Here is a 20,266-nt window from a genome sequence, read left to right on the forward strand (position 1 = left end):
CGTGTGCGGTGCCCCCTTCCACCGTAGTCCTCGATAATATTGTAGCGGTGCTTAGGCGAAGCCCTGCGATAGTAGAACATCAAGATCGTCACCACGCCGTCGTGTTGACGGAACTCTTCCCCGACACTTTGTTGGATTGGAGTCCGGGGATCATCATCGAGCTGAACGTGTGCTAGAACTCGGAGGTGCCGTAGTTTCGGTGCTTGATCGGTCGGGCCGTGGAGACGTACGACTACATCAACCAAGTTAACGCTTCCGTTGTCGATCTACATGGGTACATAGATCACACTGTCCCCCTCTCGTTGCTATACATCACCATGATCTTGCGTGTGCGTAGGAATTTTTTTGAAATTACTACGAAACCCAACAGTGGCATCCGAGCCTAGGTTTTATATGTTGATGTTATATGCACGAGTGGAACACAAGTGAGTTGTGGGCGATATAAGTCATACTGCTTACTATCATGTCATACTTTGGTTCGGCGGTATTATTGGACGAAGCGGCCCGGACCGACATTACGCGTACGCTTACGCGAGACCGGTTCTCCCGACGTGCTTTGCACATAGGTGGCTTGCGGGTGACAGTTTCTCCAACTTTAGTTGAACCGAGTGTGGCTACGCCCGGTCCTTGCGAAGGTTAAAATAGCACCAACTTGACAAACTATTGTTGTGGTTTTGATGCGTAGGTAAGATTGGTTCTTGCTTAAGCCCATAGCAGCCACGTAAAACTTGCAACAACAAAGTAGAGGATGTCTAACTTGTTTTTGCAGGGCATGTTGTGATGTGATATGGTCAAGACATGATGCTAAATTTTATTGTATGAGATGATCATGTTTTGTAACCGAGTTATCGGCAACTGGCAGGAGCCAGATGGTTGTCGCTTTATTGTATGCAATGCAATCGCGTTGTAATGCTTTACTTTATCACTAAGTAGTAGCAATAGTCGTGGAAGCATAAGATTGGCGAGACGACAGCGATGCTACGATGGAGATCAAGGTGTCGCACCGGTGACGATGGTGATCACGATGGTGCTTCGAAGATGGAGATCACAAGCACAAGATGATGATGGCCATATCATATCACTTATATTGATTGCATGTGATGTTTATCTTTTATGCATCTTATCTTGCTTTGATTGACGGTAGCATTATAAGATGATCTCTCACTAATTATCAAGAAGTGTTCTCCCTGAGTATGCACCGTTGCGAAAGTTCTTCGTGCTGAGACACCACGTGATGATCGGGTGTGATAGGCTCTACGTTCAAATACAACGGGTGCAAAACAGTTGCACACGCGGAATACTCAGGTTATACTTGACGAGCCAAGCATATACAGATATAGCCTCGGAACACGGAGACCGAAAGGTCGAGCGTGAATCATATAGTAGATATGATCAACATAGTGATGTTCACCAATGAAACTACTCCATCTCACATGATGATCGGACATGGTTTAGTTGATTTGGATCACGTAATCACTTAGAGGATTAGAGGGATGTCTATCTAAGTGGGAGTTCTTTAAGTAAATTAATTGAACCTAAATTTATCATGAAACTTAGTACCTGATAGTATCTTGCTTGTTTACGCTTGATTGTAGATAGATGGCTCGTGATGTTGTTCCGTTGAATTTTAATGCATTCCTTGAGAAGGCAAAGTTGAAAGATGATGGTAGCAATTACACGGACTGGGTCCGTAACTTGAGGATTATCCTCATTGCTGCACAGAAGAATTACGTCCTGGAAGCACCGCTGGGTGCCAGGCCTGCTGCTGGAGCAACACCAGATGTTATGAACGTCTGGCAGAGCAAAGATGATGACTACTCGATAGTTCAGTGTGCCATGCTTTACGGCTTAGAATCGGGACTTCAACGACGTTTTGAACGTCATGGAGCATATGAGATGTTCCAGGAGTTGAAGTTAATATTTCAAGCAAATGCCCGGATTGAGAGATATGAAGTCTCCAATAAGTTCTATAGCTGCAAGATGGAGAGAACAGTTCTGTCAGTGAGCATATACTCAAAATGTCTAGGTATAATAATCACTTGATTCAATTGGGAGTTAATCTTCCAGATGATTGCGTCATTGACAGAATTCTCCAATCACTGCCACCAAGCTACAAGAGCTTCGCGATGAACTATAATATGCAAGGGATGAATAAGACTATTCCCGAGCTCTTCGCAATGCTGAAAGCTACGGAGGTAGAAATCAAGAAGGAGCATCAAGTGTTGATGGTCAACAAGACCACTAGTTTCAAGAAAAAGAGCAAAGGGAAGAAGAAGGGGAACTTCAAAAAGAACAGCAAGCAAGTTGCTACTCAAGAGAAGAAACCCAAACCTGGACCTAAGCCTGAAACTGAGTGCTTCTACTGCAAGCAGACTGGTCACTGGAAGCGGAACTGCCCCAAGTATTTGGCGGATAAGAAGGATGGCAAGGTGAACAAAGGTATATGTGATATACATGTTATTGATGTGTACCTTACTAATGCTCGCAGTAGCACCTGGGTATTTGATACTGGTTCTGTTGCTAATATTTGCAAGTCGAAACAGGGACTACAGATTAAGCGAAGATTGGCTAAGGACGAGGTGACGATGCGCGTGGGAAACGGTTCCAAAGTCGATGTGATCGCAGTCGGCACGCTACCTCTACATCTACCTTCGGGATTAATATTAGACCTAAATAATTGTTATTTGGTGCCAGCGTTAAGCATGAACATTATATCTGGATCTTGTTTGATGCGAGACGGTTATTCATTTAAATCTGAGAATAATGGTTGTTCTATTTATATGAGTAATATCTTTTATGGTCATGCACCCTTAAAGAGTGGTCTATTTTTATTGAATCTCGATAGTAGTGACACACATATTCATAGTGTTGAAGTCAAAAGATGCAGAGTTGATAATGATAGTGCAACTTATTTGTGGCACTGCCGTTTAGGTCATATCGGTGTAAAGCGCATGAAGAAACTCCATACTAATGGACTTTTGGAACCACTTGATTATGAATCACTTGGTACTTGCGAACCGTGCCTCATGGGCAAGATGACTAAAACACCGTTCTCCGGTACTATGGAGAGAGCAACAGATTTGTTGGAAATCATACATACAGATGTATGTGGTCCGATGAATATTGAGGCTCGTGGCAGATATCGTTATTTTCTCACCTTCACAGATGACTTAAGCAGATATGGGTATATCTACTTAATGAAACATAAGTCTGAAACGTTTGAAAAGTTCAAAGAATTTCAGAGTGAAGTTGAAAATCATCGTAACAAGAAAATAAAGTTTCTACGATCTGATCGTGGAGGAGAATATTTGAGTTACGAGTTTGGTGTATATTTGAAACAATGCGGAATAGTTTCGCAACTCACGCCACCCGGAACACCACAGCGCAATGGTGTGTCCGAACGTCGTAATCGTACTTTACTAGGTATGGTGCGATCTATGATGTCTCTTACTGATTTACCGCTATCGTTTTGGGGTTATGCTTTGGAGACGGCCGCATTCACGTTAAATAGGGCACCATCAAAATCCGTTGAGACGACGCCTTTGAAACTATGGTTTGGCAAGAAACCAAAGTTGTCGTTTCTGAAAGTTTGGGGCTGCGATGCTTATGTGAAAAAGCTTCAACCTGATAAGCTCGAACCCAAATCGGAGAAATGTGTCTTCATAGGATATCTAAAGGAGACTATTGGATACACCTTCTATCACAGATCCGAAGGCAAGACTTTTGTTGCTAAGTTCAGAAACTTTCTGGAGAAGAAGTTTCTCTCGAAAGAAGTGAGTGGGAGGAAAGTAGAACTTGACGAGGTAACTGTACCTGCTCCCTTATTGGAAAGTAGTGCATCACAGAAAACTGTTTCAGTGACACCTACACTAGTTAGCGAGGAAGCTAATGATGATGATCATGAAACTTCAGAACAAGATACTACTGAACCTTGTAGATCAACTAGAGTGAGATCCGCGCCAGAGTGGTACGGTAATCCTGTTCTGGAAGTCATGCTACTAGATCATGATGAACCTACGAACTATGAAGAAGCGATGGTGAGCCTAGATTCCGCAAAATGGCTTGAAGCCATGAAATCTGAGATGGGATTCATGTATAAGAACAAAGTATGGACTTTGGTTGACTTGCCGGATGATCGGCAAGCAATTGAGAATAAATGGATCTTCAAGAAGAAGACTGATGCTGACGGTAATATTACTGTCTACAAAGCTCGACTTGTCGCAAAAGGTTTTCAGCAAGTTCAAGGGATTGACTACGATGAGACCTTCTCACTCGTAGCGATGCTTAAGTCTGTCCGAATCATGTTAGCAATTGCCGCATTTTATGATTATGAAATTTGGCAGATGGATGTCAAAACTGCATTCCTGAATGCATTTCTGGAAGAAGAGTTGTATATGATACAACCAGAAGGTTTTGTCGATCCAAAGGGAGCTAACAAAGTGTGCAAGCTCCAGCAATCCATTTATGGACTGGTGCAAGCCTCTTGGAGTTGGAATAAACGCTTTGATAGTGTGATCAAAGCATTTGGTTTTATACAGACTTTTGGAGAAGCCTGTATTTACAAGAAAGTGAGTGGGAGCTCTGTAGCATTTCTGATATTATATGTGGATGACATATTACTAATTGGAAATGATATAGAATTTCTGGATAGCATAAAGGGATACTTGAATAAGAGTTTTTCAATGAAAGACCTCGGTGAAGCTGCTTACATATTAGGCATTAAGATCTATAGAGATAGATCAAGACGCTTAATTGGACTTTCACAAAGCACATACCTTGACAAAGTTTTGAAGAAGTTCAAAATGGATCAAGCAAAGAAAGGGTTCTTGCCTGTGTTACAAGGTGTGAAGTTGAGTAAGACTCAATGCCCGACCACTGCAGAAGATAGAGAGAAAATGAAAGATGTTCCCTATGCTTCAGCCATAGGCTCTATCATGTATGCAATGCTGTGTACCAGACCTGACGTGTGCCTTGCTATAAGTCTAGCAGGGAGGTACCAAAGTGATCCAGGAGTGGATCACTGGACAATGGTCAAGAACATCCTGAAATACCCGAAAAGGACTAAGGATATGTTTCTCATATATGGAGGTGACAAAGAGCTCATCGTAAAAGGTTACGTTGATGCAAGCTTTGACACTGATCCGGACGATTCTAAATCGCAAACCGAATACGTGTTTACATTAAACGGTGGAGCTGTCAGTTGGTGCAGTTCTAAACAAAGCGTTGTAGCGGGATCTACATGTGAAGCGGAGTACATAGCTGCTTCAGAAGCAGCAAATGAAGGAGTCTGGATGAAGGAGTTCATATTCGATCTAGGTGTCATACCTAGTGCATCGGGTCCAATGAAAATCTTTTGTGACAATACTGGTGCAATTGCCTTGGCAAAGGAATCCAGATTTCACAAGAGAACCAAGCACATCAAGAGACGCTTCAATTCCATCCGGGATCTAGTCCAAGTGGGAGACATAGAGATTTGCAAGATACATAATGATCTGAATGTTGCAGACCCGTTGACTAAGCCTCTTCCACGAGCAAAACATGATCAGCACCAAGGCTCCATGGGTGTTAGAATCATTACTGTGTAATCTAGATTATTGACTCTAGTGCAAGTGGGAGACTGAAGGAAATATGCCCTAGAGGCAATAATAAAGTTATTATTTATTTCCTTATATCATGATAAATGTTTATTATTCATGCTATAATTGTATTAACCGGAAACATAATACATGTGTGAATACATAGACAAACAGAGTGTCACTAGTATGCCTCTACGTGACTAGCTCGTTAATCAAAGATGGTTATGTTTCCTAACCATGAACAAGGAGTTGTTATTTTATTAACGGGATCACATCATTAGGTGAATGATCTGATCGACATGACCCATTCCATTAGCTTAGCACCCGATCGTTTAGTATGTTTCTATTGCTTTCTTCATGACTTATACATGTTCCTATGACTATGAGATTATGCAACTCCCGTTTGCCAGAGGAACACTTTGTGTGCTACCAAACGTCACAACGTAAATGGATGATTATAAAGGTGCTCTACAGGTGTCTCCAAAGGTACATGTTGGGTTGGCGTATTTCAAGATTAGGATTTGTCACTCCGATTGTCGGAGAGGTATCTCTGGGCCCTCTCAGTAATGCACATCACATAAGCCTTGCAAGCATTGCAACTAATGAGTTAGTTGCGAGATGATGTATTACGGAACGAGTAAAGAGACTTGCCGGTAATGAGATTGAACTAGGTATGGGATACCGATGATCGAATCTCGGGCAAGTAACATACCGATGACAAAGGGAACAACGTATTGTTATGCAGTCTGACCGATAAAGATCTTCATAGAATATGTAGGAGCCAATATGAGCATCCAGGTTCCGCTATTGGTTATTGACCGGAGACGTGTCTCGGTCATGTCTACATTGTTCTCGAACCCGTAGGGTCCGCACGCTTAAGGTTTCAATGACAGTTATATTATGAGTTTATGAGTTTTGATGTACCGAAGTTAGTTCAGAGTCCCGGATGTGATCACGGACATAACGAGGAGTCTCGAAATGGTCGAGACATAAAGATTGATATATTGGACGGCTATATTCGGACACTGGAAGTGTTCCGGGTGATTTCGGAGAAAACCGAAGTACCGGAGGGTTACCGGAACCCCCCGAGGAGAAGTAATGGGCCATATGGGACTTAGTGGAGAAAGAGAAGGGCAGCCAGGGTGGGCCACGCGCCTTCTCCCCTTGGTCCGAATTGGACTAGGAGAGGGGGGGCGCCCCCTTTCCTTCTCCTTCCCCACTTCCTTCCCCCTCCTAGTAGGAGTCCTACTCCTACTAGGAGGAGGACTCCTCTTTGACGCGCCTATAGGGCCGGCCGGCCTCCTCCCCTTGCTCCTTTATATACGGGGGCAGGGGGCACCCCTAGACACACAAGTTGATCCACGTGATCATATTCTTAGCCGTGTGCGGTGCCCCCTTCCACCATAGTCCTCGATAATATTGTAGCGGTGCTTAGGCGAAGCCCTGCGATAGTAGAACATCAAGATCGTCACCACGCCGTCGTGTTGACAGAACTCTTCCCCGACACTTTGTTGGATCGGAGTCCGGGGATCGTCATCGAGCTGAACGTGTGCTAGAACTCGGAGGTGCCGTAGTTTCGGTGCTTGATCGGTCGGGCCGTGGAGACGTACGACTACATCAACCAAGTTAACGCTTCCGTTGTCGATCTACAAGGGTACGTAGATCACACTCTCCCCCTCTCGTTGCTATACATCACCATGATCTTGCGTGTGCGTAGGAATTTTTTTGAAATTAGTACGAAACCCAACACCTATCATCATGGGAGGCCCGATCTTCATCAACATGTTCACCATCACCATCTCATCTCAAACCCTAGTTCATCTCTTATATTCAATCTTTGTGTCAAAACCTCATATTGGTACCTGTGGGTTGCTAGTAGTGTTGACTACATCTTGTAGTTGATGCTAGTTGGTTTATTTGGTGGAAGATTATATGTTCAGATCCTTGATGTTATTCAATACCCCTTTGGTCTTGAGCATGAATATGATTTGTGAGTAGTTACTTTTATTCTCGAGGACATGGGAGAAGTCTTGTCATAAGTAATCATGTGAATTTGGTATTGTTCGATATTTTGATGATATGTATGTTGTTGCTTCCTTTAGTGGTGTCGTGTGAACGTTGACTACATGACACTTCACCATCTTTGGGCCTAAGGGAAGTCATTGTGGAGTACTCCCTCCGTTCCTAAATATAAGTATTTTTAGACATTTCAAATGGACTACAACATACAGATATATGTAGACATATTTTAAAGTGTACATTCACTAATTTGCTCCATATGTAGTCACTTGTTGGAATATCTAAAAAGACTTATATTTGGGAACAAAGGTAATAGTTATTAGATGATCGGTTGCTAGAGTGACAAAAGCTTAAACCCTATTTTATGCGATATTCCGTAAGAGGCTGATTTGGATCCATATGTTTCGTAGTTATGGATGCTTGCGAGAGGGGGTAATCATAAGTGGGATGCTTGTTCAAGTAAAAAAACACCCCAAGCACCGGTCCACTCACATATCAAAGTAACAAACGTGAATAAAACAAATATGATGAAAGTGACTAGATGAAATTCGCATGTGCCCTCAAGAACGCTTTGCTTATTATGTTCCGACCCATTCTTTGCAACAAAAAGGATTGAGTACCTTGTTGCACATTTATTACCGTTACTACTTATTGCTCGTTACAAATTATCTTGCTATCAAACTATCTGTTACCGATAATTTCAGTGCTTGCACACAATACCTTGTCGAAAATCGCTTGTCATTTCCTTCTGCTCCTCGTTGGCTTCGACACTCTTACTTATCGAAATAACTACGATTGATCCCCTATACTTGTGGGTCATCATCCAGTTGTATATTATTTGCCCAATTCCGGCAAAGTTTGTGAAAATTATGGCCAAAAAATGTTTTTAACCATTTTCAAATTTGGCTTAAAACTGTAAAGAATTGGTATACAAAAAAGTATCGCAATTGTTCAGGCTTTCCAATGCCATATCATTTGCTGCCTTCCGACAAACCATTTAGAAAAAAACTGAAAATACGAACTCGGAGTAACTTCGACCATTTTCTAGATAACTTTTAAACCCTTCAAAATTAAGAAAAACTTTTTATATGTAAAAGAAGTGCATTTTCATAAGCTTTTCAGTGCCATATCATTTGCATCAATCCAAGTTGCCGTTTTCAAATTACGCGTAAAAAATGAGCTCGGCTGTTTTGTTTGAGAAAATTCGTCATTTTTCAAATTACTCGTTAACCGTATGAAATTGGAAAAAAATATGCGAAATAAGAGGATTTGCAGCAACTTTTCAATGCCGTATCATTTGCCTCATTCCGATAAACGGTTTAGAAATAGACTCGAAAATGTGTTTCATGCTTTTTTGTATGAAGAAAAACGGTTTGCCAAATTGCTTTTAAACTGTGTTGATTTTGTAAAAACTTAAACGTAGGTTGTGATCCACATGTCCATAGCTTTCCAATGGTATATCGGAAGACCCATTTGGACAATGTTCGCGGAAGTTCAACCTCTCCTTGGGTGAAGTTGAACTACTACTGCTGTGACGGGTCGGGTAGTTATCATAATATTATTCTGATCCCGTGATCAAAATAATGTTTATATATATAATAGAAAATGGGTTAGTACTCCTTAGTCTGGAGAAAAAAGGGTACACTGCAAGCCCTTTTAACATACTTTATTTAACATATGTAGCCAATTCACATGAGGTAAAAACATTTAATATTCAATAGCAATTAATTAGGTTAGTTAAGTTTATGCCCTAAAAGAACTTATATTAGTTAACAGGAACGACTAATAGCATGGTTGGAAATTAAGCATTTTTCTGGTCAAATTACATATAAAATTATTTTAATCTGAGTAACGGTTGCAACACGATCATTTTAACATATTTTGTGTAAATAATAAAGACCAGGTACCTAAACGGACTGAAAACAGAGTGAACTAGACCTACTAACATGAAATATTGACCAGCGCCCGGGTGCGCACAACAATGGCTACAGAAGTTGGGCCGAAGCCCAACAAATAAAGAGAACAGAGAGGGATTTAATACTGGACAGTGGGTTATTTTTTAAAGATGCGTCCCAACGGGATATAAATATTCTAGTATGTTAGTTTGTGATTTACCATAATATGCGATTGTGTAAATAAATGTTCATCAGATTTTGTCTGTGATTTACCTTATATTTTGGTCAGAATTGATTTACCTGCCCATAGTATGTGATTTTGTAAATAAATGTTCATTAAATGTACTTCTGATTATCTTTTTATATATCAAAATTTGGTAAGTAAATAAAAGTGAAATTGATTCAGAAGGTACATACACTAAAGTGATTAATTATTATACGGGGAAGGTTCGAGGAAGGGGTGATGGGAAGAAAGATGAATCGGGAATTTTTAATTAGTATAATAATATAGAGATTTCACATAATTCTGTCTTTAACCTCCAAAAAAAGAAAAGTATCTGTCTTCTGATTGGATGTATCTCTCATTGTATAGAAAAAGAAAAGTATCTCTCTCGATTGGGTGTATTCTTTTCTTTCCTAGCCTAAATGATTTACTTGCCACTAATGAGGTGATTTAGTCAAGGTTAATTTCCTTCTAAATTATGTATAATTATGTGCATTGTTCATCGTGATCAAAATAATACACCTTACATACAACCAAAGGAATGGAGGGAGTATAATATGATACACTCCAATTTTTTGATATAATTTTAGCGTATGCTACTACTACTCCCTCCCCGTGCATAATAGTCTCTCCAGTTTTTTATGTAAGGTGTATTATTTTTAGGACGATGATCAAGGCATAAAATTATACAAAATTAACCTTCGTTAAATCATTGATTAGTGACAAGTAAATTATTTAGGCTAGTAAAGTAAGAGATACACACAATCAGGAGAGAGGTATTTTTTTTCTTTATAAGGAGAGATACATGCAATCAAAGGAGAGACACTTTCCTTTTTCTAGAGGGCTAAAATCAGATTTTGAGGAATTAGAAAAAATGCACTTATATTATGAAATTTTATAAAAGAAATAAATACACCTTATAAAGGAACGGAGGGAGTGCACCAGTATGAGGAGTGGAGGGAGTAATAAAAGATCGAGACGCTTGACGATCTAGTACTAGTAGAAAACATCGGGAAACCCCCTCCCCGTGTCGCTCCAACCACCCCAAGGGCCGCCACTCCCACCGTACCGCGGCAATGCCGACGCCGCGAAACCGGAAGGTCCCTGCCCCTGCCCCGCCGCGCCGGCCGCCTCCCCGCCTGGAGTACCGCGCAAAGGACGGCGCGTGGTACGGCGCGCGCATGGCGCTGCAGGGCGACTCGCTGCGCGTCATGTTCGAGGAATTCCGCGAGGAGTTCGACGAGTGGCACGACCCAGACGCGGGCGACCTCGCCTCCCCGGGCGACGTGGCCGCGCTCCGCGCCAGGTTCCGCCCGGCGAGCCCGCCCCTCGAGGACGCCCGCTGCGGCGACCTCCGCCGCGGCCAGCCGCTCTGCGTCCTCCGCGCCATGCCCGACGGCGAGCGCAAGTACTACGACGCCGTCCTCGATTCCGTACGCTCTTCGCGCTGCGCCGTCCTCACTTCCTTCTTTCCTCACGCATGTATGTTATGCTTTATCAACAAGCGCCGACCGAATACGCAGGTGAAAAGAGCGGCTCACGTCACCGTGGGCGGCGAGGAGCGGTGCGCGTGCCGCTTCACGGTGCGGTGGACGGACGGGCCGTTCCGCGGCGGCTCCGACGAAGTCGGCGTCGACGAGGTCTGCTGCGTGCGGGACTCGCCGGTCAACGACCCGGTGCTGAGCGAGTTCCTGGACCGCGTGACGAGGTCGTTCGGCTTCTGCGACGGCGAGGAGAACGCGAAGGCGGCGCAGGACTCGCCGGTCCAGGACCCGCGGCTGAACGGGTTCCTGGACCGCGTGACGAAGTCCTTCGGCTTCTGCAACGGCGAGGAGAAACCGAAGGCGGCGGCGTCTCAGGGTACCGGGGCCACGCCGGCCCCGGGCAGCGAGCAGAGCGCGACGGCGGCGCCTCAGGCGAGCGGGGCCACGTCGCTCTGGGGCGGCGAGGGGGGGACTGCCTTCATAATCATCGACTAGGTGTCGCGGCCTGCACTGCATTCCTGCGCTTCTGTTTCGATGTATCCATGTGCCTGCCCTGCTCGACGATTGGTGAGGGTATTTTGTGCCTTTGCGTTGCTTCATTCAGTTACTGTCTTTGTCTTCCATGTTTCGTGTCTCAAGTCTAATCTTGTTCGGCCCCAAAATGGACGCCATCGTTGGTAGTACTGTACTTGGTAGTCGGTACGATTATGTATCTCTGTTCATGTTGCCATCTTTCCCTGGAACCTGAAAGCCATATTATTGAACTGAGCCAAATTTTATTCTGTATACCTGAAAACCAAAATAGCATCCACCAAGCGTTTAAATAACAGCGCTCAAAACATGGTGATGCTACCTAGTGCAAAGTAGAACAAGATTACATTAGACCTAATGTTTATGCATTGAACCCCTCCCCCCAAGGTTGATGAAACCTTGATATTCATCAAACGTGGAGGAGGATGCGTTCCGCGTCAGTTAGTTAGCTCCAGCGGGTAATTGCCGAGCCAGCAGACAGTACGAGCCTGTAGCCTACGAACAGTAGCAATAACCCAAGTTTTGGTTTCTAGGAATTTTCCTAACGCTAACATCCATCTCTCTCCATTGAGCAACACCTTTATCTCTGCAACCTGGGTGCAACCTGGGATAAATAACACGAGAGGTGAACATCCACGGACTGAATCATCGAGACTCCTCAAGAGGTATCAGTTTAAGGGTCATCTGCACAGATCGTACCAAGGTTCAGCACACAGCTGTAACGACCGCCAGGGCACCACCACGGTGATCACGCACTAATCATACCAGTGTCCACTGTGCCATCAGCCGCCTGGAAGGGGCCGTCGACGTTGAGATTAACGTGATCTTCTGGCGGTGGCACCCGCATCTACTTAATCGTGAGTTTAGGTCCAAGGGCGGTGGCGCCCTTCGATATGTATCAGCTTAGCACCTTCTTTGTCAAAATCTGCATGTAGAAATTGCTCAATGATCGGTAGCAAATCCACATAGCTGGCTAGGAACTTCTTGGATCCTTCGACGGTCAGCAGAGCGATTCAGTAACCTGATGTTTTTCCATCATCAAGGCTTCTCTTACAGTTGCAGTTGCAGGACAAATGTGTGGGCTTCAGAACCAACCCACATATGGCTTCCAAACCATACAAGGGTACACCATGTACAAGTTTGTACTACTACTACAAATTTACTCATGAGGGCAGTTTGGATAAGTCAGACTACCCTTGCGCCTGGCAGGAGCTTAAAAGTCTGAAGAATGAAATTGTTCATAACATAGTATTGGCTCCAACAAATCAAAGTATGCTGGCTAAAGGTCTCCTCTTTTTTGGAGACAGTATAAAGGTCTCCTTATGAGCCATTAATCATCCCTTTCCATTTTTAAACAAGACCAAGCAAAGAAAACTATCACAGGTATATCACACAAACATAAATAATGCAAACAAGAAATGCAAAGAAAATGTAGAAAAAGGAAACCCCATAATATATTAATTTAGTCATGCTATTGGCTGAATGTCGGTCAAGTAGCACAACAAGCATGTCATCTACACAAAATGAAATGTTTCGCCTGGGTACTACCCTTGTGCTACACAGCAAGCATGGCATGGCGTCCTATGAAGAGTAATAACGTTAAGAGTTTCCCTAGAAGCACCATGACACAGTAAAAAAACCTAATATAGTCGCTTTCGGCAGTCAGAGGTGCCACAGTAGCAAGCTAACTTGGAGTTTCCCATGAAAAGCACTATGGCACCTGTCAAAGAACCTAATAGAGCCACTTTCGGCAGTCAGAGGCACCACAATGGCAAGCTAACTTGACAACATTGCCATCTGGATCAATGACACTGTCCATTCCATACCCGTAGTCATACGAGAGTTCCTGCAACAAGTACAGTCAAGTCAGCAAGCCATAGGCAGGTGAAGCAGCAGGAAGATAAAAGGTCATGTGCCCTCACTTGTACAATTGATATAATTGATTATGTTTCAATATCTACTACGTAATATTTAACTTAACAGCAGTTTACAAAACCAATTCATAAAATACATATCACCTTAGTATGGGTGCATGCATCTATGATCCATAGGCCGGGGGTAAAAAAAAGAAGAAGCTTCCATTATCTAAAAAAACATAACGCCTTAGAATGTGTATGATCGAATTTTCTCACTTTGATCTCTATAGTGTATCTAGAAATTTCAGGGTCGGCAGTATTAAAATGATGCTGTAGATTTTTCACCAAATATTTGTTGACGTTGAAACGAATTTATTTCATAATTTCTGTAAACATATTTGACAAAAGCAGTGGCCATGTTCATCTTTTCAGTGCTATTCATGAAACATCTATCTTCTTAAACACAGGTAACAGCTTACTAGTAATACAAATATGGGCAAAGAGCAGTTCAATTGTCTTAAGATGATCTACCACAAACATGGTTGAGGAGCAATGTAACATGGAAAATGAATGAATTACTAAATGAAAATAGATAAGTACCACAAATAACTGAAGATAAAGCTTGAGTGATTCTGATTCAACTATCTCACCGAGTTTTAAAGTAACACAAGTTTACCTTTCTGGGAGTTGGTGCTACTCTTAGACATCTATGTGTTTATCAGATATATCAATTCATCAATATAATAGGGTTAGTGCTACTTAGGATGACCAGGCAAAAAGTAAAACGTAACATGGGAAAATGAATAAATTACTAACTAATCAACACATTAAGATTAACAGGTCAAATAACTGAACAATAGAGCTTCAATAGTTATGATTCAACTATCACTGAATTTCATGGTTAACATCTTACAGAGTTAATTTTTCCTTGAAAAAAAATCAAGTTTTAGTCACAAAAACTCACCTGAAGAGGTGGTATGGTATCAGCTGCAACAAGCATGATTTTTGCTAGCTTGATATCTCTATGTGAGCTCAATACGCACTGGATGAAAAGGTTCGGTTGGCAGCTATGATTTATGAACCTCGCAATGTTGCCAATGGAACCAGCATCAATGCAATACTCTGGGGCTTGAGAAGCCTCCAAGTCATGCTCGTCTTGAAGAGATGCCATATGCAGTTCTGAGCCAGACCTTTGCTGTAGAAAAATAACGAGCAAATATCATGGTAATGATGTGTTAATACACAATATATGACATTGTGGAAAGGGAAGAAAATGACAACTTCAGGTGGAGGAAATTATAGTAGATCATTTTACAGGATATGCTGCTCCATCTGTTCCAACAAAATCTAGGCCGATTACTAGCTCTAGAAAGATGAACAAATCATGATATCATGATATCACTTTACTAGTCAAAGACAATCATGATATCACTTTCACTTTCCCATTCTAACAGAGAACAATTGTATTGAGAACTAGAAGTAGTGCATCACAGTAATATATCCTTGGTTTTATTATGGTAAGTTGGTAACTTGGAGAAATAGCATCAAATCGAGGCATCGAGCATACAACAGTTCAGCTCCAAAGTTGAAACCAGCAAACGGAAGAGAATAATGCATTACCTTCCTCCCATCCAGGCCTTTAATGGTCTGAAGACAGTCTATATCAAATATGTAGTTGTTGTCCAGCAAACCTTCAACTTCAGCGTTTCTCCTCAGTACCCCAGTGTATTCACAGATGAGTGCCCCAGGAAGAATAGTGTCCCACGTTCTTACACTTCAACCTTTTAACTCAGTCTTGAACACCTGAATTTACATTTTGATTCGTTAATCTACAAGGCAATGTAATATACTCTGTCCGGTTGTGTATATAAGTCAGGCATGAAATTTTAGGTCTTTAACTTGACTAACATAACATATCTAATATGCCAAAAAAGATATTTTGAAACTTCACTCGACGACGAATCTGAAGATATATTTTTTGTGGGCATATAACAAAAGTTTTGCTAGTCAAATTAAAGACCTGAAAACCCTTGCTCAACTTATAAACCTGACTGGAGGAAGTAAGGATATAACACATAAAAGAAAATAAGAGACTAAGAAAAGTAGTACCTCTAGGCGGTATTGCAATCCTTGCTGGGATGTTCTATTTACACAGCTGCAGTGGCAGCTACAATTAGCACCACACTCAAACACAACTGCTTTGGGCTCCACCAACCTAAAGATTACACAACCGATTAAAGAAGAGCTGCAGCCCAAGAACAATGAGTACATGATCAACATTTTTTTTCGTTCCCTGAAAACTTGATGCGCCATTGCCACTTCACATCGTAGGCAAATATTACCATAAACATGTTTTTTGACATTACATTATGCTAAAAGCCCAATGATCTTCAACGCAAAATGTTACCTTCCAACATTCTTATGTGTAGAATCCAGATGCTTAGCACGCACTTTCTTTTGTGTGGACACATATGGTAGATCAGAGCCATTGCGATCAGCACACAAACAGTGTGTATAGCTAGAACAATCTCCTTTGCAATTGCAACCCATACTGTCAGCTGGCATCTTGATATATTCTGGAATCTGCAGTGACTTAGAGTACACAAAGCCTACAAAAGGCATGATGCAGATAAAATCATTATAGTGTGTGCGCTCAATATTTGTGAAAAGCGAGAAACTCAAGCAATACAAGTAACACATGTCAAAAAAGAACAGAACAAGCAAGCATCTGGCATAAACAGAAAATTAGCGGCCAAAATCACATATGATAAAAACAGGTAAAACGATGGACAGGAGAGCTAGTTAAAGGGAATAAATAGAAGTTTGTAGCATACCAGATGGAGGAACAGGAGGATCATCAACTAAATTTGTAGCAGGAATTGGAATGTTCTCCTGCCCATAAGAGATGTCCCGACAAACCAACCTATTGAACAAACTCAAAGACAAATAGTAAGAGCCGGAGGGAAAAGACAAAAGAGTATGAATACTGAGGATAAATCAATATGGTCAGTGCTCAAATAACGAACCCAGGTAATTCAGAAATTGGCATGTGAACATCTCCACGATTAAACAGCACCTGCACATATATGTGTTTATAAGAAGCTAAAAGGTAAAGAAATACTAAATAAAGCATCAGGGTCAAAGAAAATTAAGTGGAATGAAAATCGCTTCTCAAACATAGGATTTGAAACATGAGTACAATAGGCTGTCAGTCAAGAGAGTCGATATTATGATATTTATAAAGGGTAAGAAATTTAATAGAGGGGGACTGCATCTTCAGACTCCTAACCAACATCAAGTACTAGGAAATTGCTGGATAACTGAACTGAAAGATCCAAGCACAAGAAGTTCTTCTGTGAGAAAAATACACAGTAAAGAAAAGGCACAAACTACATATGTGATTAAGGATTCTAAGAACGCATGTGATCCCGGATTGTAAGAACAATAGCAGTAAAAAAATGGTACCTCCTGTTTCCTAGATCGTTTCCAAGTTCACAGCGGTTTCCCAGTCAACTTGGTTATTTTCCAGTTTTCTTTACTTTTTTTTTTGCATAATTTTTTGTTTCATACACATTTGACAACTCTTTGACGAAGATTCCAAATGGTTCAGCCAAAATCGAGCCACAACTGAACATCTGATTACAGCCATGATCTTGGAACCTAGTTCAGTCAATAATAATACTATACTAGATTGAAATGTTGATACAAGTGCTCTTATAATGCAAAAAGAAGAATAAAGAGATATCGAAAACAAGAAGATAAGGGGCTGAAATCAGCTTGAGCTTGTAAACTCTACCCTGGAAGTTGTCAAAGGTGGTTGACCTTCAAGACGCTTCAATCTGAACTTGAAAACCAAATGCCCGCGCACTCCTTTCTCTGACAAGCAATCCACTACCTATGTAACATTTGTAGTCATAAAATAAGTTACTCAAGATGCAACCATGAGACATGTTCAAGTTTCAGAAGCAGTAAAGATAAGACATATAACAGGAGGCAAGATCACTGCAACTATCGCTGATGGAATACTTCAATTTGCTTCAGACTAGAGCCTTAAGTTAATGGAAGAAATATTTGAATAGATATACAAATGCTCCCTCCGTCTGGAATTAACTGTCGCTGAAATGAGTGTATCTACACACTGAAACGCGTCTACACTCATTTCTGCGCCAGTTAATTCCAGACGGAGGTTATATTTGATAATAAGATCACACTAGGTGACTCTTCGGCAAAATAAAAATATCACACTAAGTCGCTAGTTTGGATGATTAGTTCAAAACTATCAGCCTACATACACTTGGTACCAAACAGATATTTGATATTAAGATAATCTAGGAGATAAAAACCTTGTACAATCCATCATAGGTGTACACTTTTCCAGTGTAGCTGTTCTTTTCTATATGCCCACGAATAACCCGTATAGGGTTGCCATTATCCTTGCTATTCTGCACAATATTAAATTATGTCACTCGAGAGCCAGCAGCAAAGGTTAATCAATACGAAGAACAAAAACTGTGAGAAGTACTACCTCTGTCCCAAAATATAAGACGAACTGCAAAGATGTCTTATATTTTGGGACCGAGGTAGTAGATTACAAAGAGAACTGGTAATTGCAATGGATGCTATTCAACCTTTAATCTATACCAATATAAAAAGACCCAAATGGGCAGATCCAAATCATCTCGACCGTCAAATCATGTTATCTAGCGGTTCAAATCACTCCAATGTTGAGCACCAAACACGTTTGACGCTCTAATTACCCACCACTGCCATTGGTTATAAACACATTTTGACTTAACGCTATCCCTTGAAATCTGTCATGTAATTAATATCCTACCATTTTCGCGAAAAAGTAATTGATATCTTACCAAATACCAACGTGCAACTAATATCCTACCTAATATAAACGTGCATTGCACGTACATTATTACTAGTAGAAGTAAGAGGCGACTATTAGCATTTGGAAGAGAACTAATTCTTGAGATGGAAAAGGAAGAGCATAAGCTACTCTAAACTTGGTGATGCAATCAATGGCTGTGTGCATCGCAATGATGCAAGCTTGGGATTTCAACCTCCTTTTTGAAAAAAAAAATGTTCAACTCGAATAAGATTACAAATAATAGAAAGAAAGAAAGAAAACAAATGTTATATGGGAAGAAGAAAATAATAAGGCTGAGCACATTATAATTGAAGTGTGACTATAGATTATACATACAAGAAAGAATGAAAAACTGAAACAACAAGATAGGTTTTTGCACGATATAAAAATCAAAGGAACCCCGGGAAGTAACCTTCAGTGCCAAGTTTCCCCGAAGCAACGTTTGTTCAGTTTTCTGGTGACCGTTGCCAAGCAAATTGTTCCCTCCTTCGCCAGTGTAAATAATTTCGTCAGCTTTGTCAAAATCATCTTCATATGCCCCCGACATTACAATGCAGGTGGCAAGAGGGAAAATTAAATCTTGATACCCTGGCTGCTTAATCAAGTGATCAACACTACCAAATAAATCATTTTTTCTTATGGAATAGATATATTAACAAATAATATGATCAATAGAGCTTTGCAGATTGTACATCAGAAAAATAAATACAACCAGATATTAACAGCTAGACAAAGTCCTGTGAAATAAAATAATTTAACATGAACTTACTCAAAAAATAGAAAATATTTCTACGATCAAGACATTAAAATGTTTACCCTCTTATGTTGTATATATATAAACAGACAATGACATTATATGAGTGTTCAATGACCTATTTCTATATGGCACACTGTCAAATCATTTCATTGCAATGTGACGTGCAGAACTAGCCATGGACAGGGGTGCGTGGAAGCTTGCTATCCATGTGCCAGAACCGTGAGTTGGTTGCGAGATCTTATGGGTTTCACCTCTAACCTATCCCAACTTGTTTGGGACTAAAGGCTTCGTTGTTGTTGTTGTTGTTGACGTGCATTATATTTCAACTTACATACCATTTAAACAAACGAAACACTCCTGAGTAAATTTTACTCGTAGGCTACTATGGTACTTAACTTGACTTCTATTTCACTTCAGTGCTACATCAGTCAGCTGTATGCTAAAGCGGAAAAAAAATTGTCATGTTAATTTCACAATGTGGGGTTGGGCTAGCTTGGGAGGAAGAAGAGAGGAGCCATGCAGCATGTGTTAGGGAGTACTAAGCTACAAATCATTTCTACCGGGTTTTAATCGAGTTTTGTGGGTGACACCGTCACTTGGGGTTAAATTGCATTTATTAGTTCACGGCTTAGACGTCAAGGAGCGACGAATTGTCCAAACCTTCTTTTTGGGCATGTAACTAAGAAAAATGGGTGAATTCTGTTTGAGCAACCATTTCCCCGTCTTCTTATGTATTCAATACTGAACTGAAGTTCAATTTTACATCTAGGTCAGGGAACCCTAGACCATGGTGCTTGGTTCGAGTTGAACACTGAACTATGAAATATGTATTATTAAACCTTGAAATTTGTAGAACCGTCTAACTTGTACCCTAGCTTGTTTTTGCATTTTCGTGTTCCCAAAACACATGAATTTTTTGCGAATGTAAGGAATGATACAAAATCATAACCTGCAAAGCTTAATCCAGGAACATTGCTATTTGTGTCCTAGGCAAAAATTACAAGAGATAAATAACTTCCTCTCGCCTTTGTGTGTGTGTGTGTGTGCGG

At 41.2% G+C, this 20,266-nt stretch overlaps 1 protein-coding gene and 1 pseudogene across 2 annotated transcripts in view; one reads left to right on the forward strand and one right to left on the reverse strand.

Moving 5' to 3' along the window:
- Positions 1–10,679: 10,679 nt before the first annotated feature.
- The window catches only part of LOC119277777, an 11,750-nt gene continuing 2,163 nt past the window's right edge, over positions 10,680–20,266 (forward strand). Inside the window, exons 1-2 of one of the 2 annotated variants that reach the window (XR_005137311.1) lie at positions 10,680–11,146; positions 11,237–11,764. Coding sequence is in view for 1 of the 2 variants with exons in the window: in XM_037559104.1 (XP_037415001.1) it covers positions 10,790–11,146; positions 11,237–11,692 (813 nt within the window). In the remaining variant the exon portion in view is untranslated. Of the gene's footprint in view, positions 11,147–11,236; positions 11,821–20,266 lie in introns of those variants that run through there. The other variant, XM_037559104.1, reaches the window with a different exon arrangement.
- The window catches only part of LOC119277770, a 13,077-nt pseudogene continuing 5,989 nt past the window's right edge, over positions 13,179–20,266 (reverse strand).

This window comes from Triticum dicoccoides, chromosome 1A, assembly GCF_002162155.2.
Source record: "Triticum dicoccoides isolate Atlit2015 ecotype Zavitan chromosome 1A, WEW_v2.0, whole genome shotgun sequence".
Lineage (NCBI taxonomy): Eukaryota > Viridiplantae > Streptophyta > Magnoliopsida > Poales > Poaceae > Triticum > Triticum dicoccoides.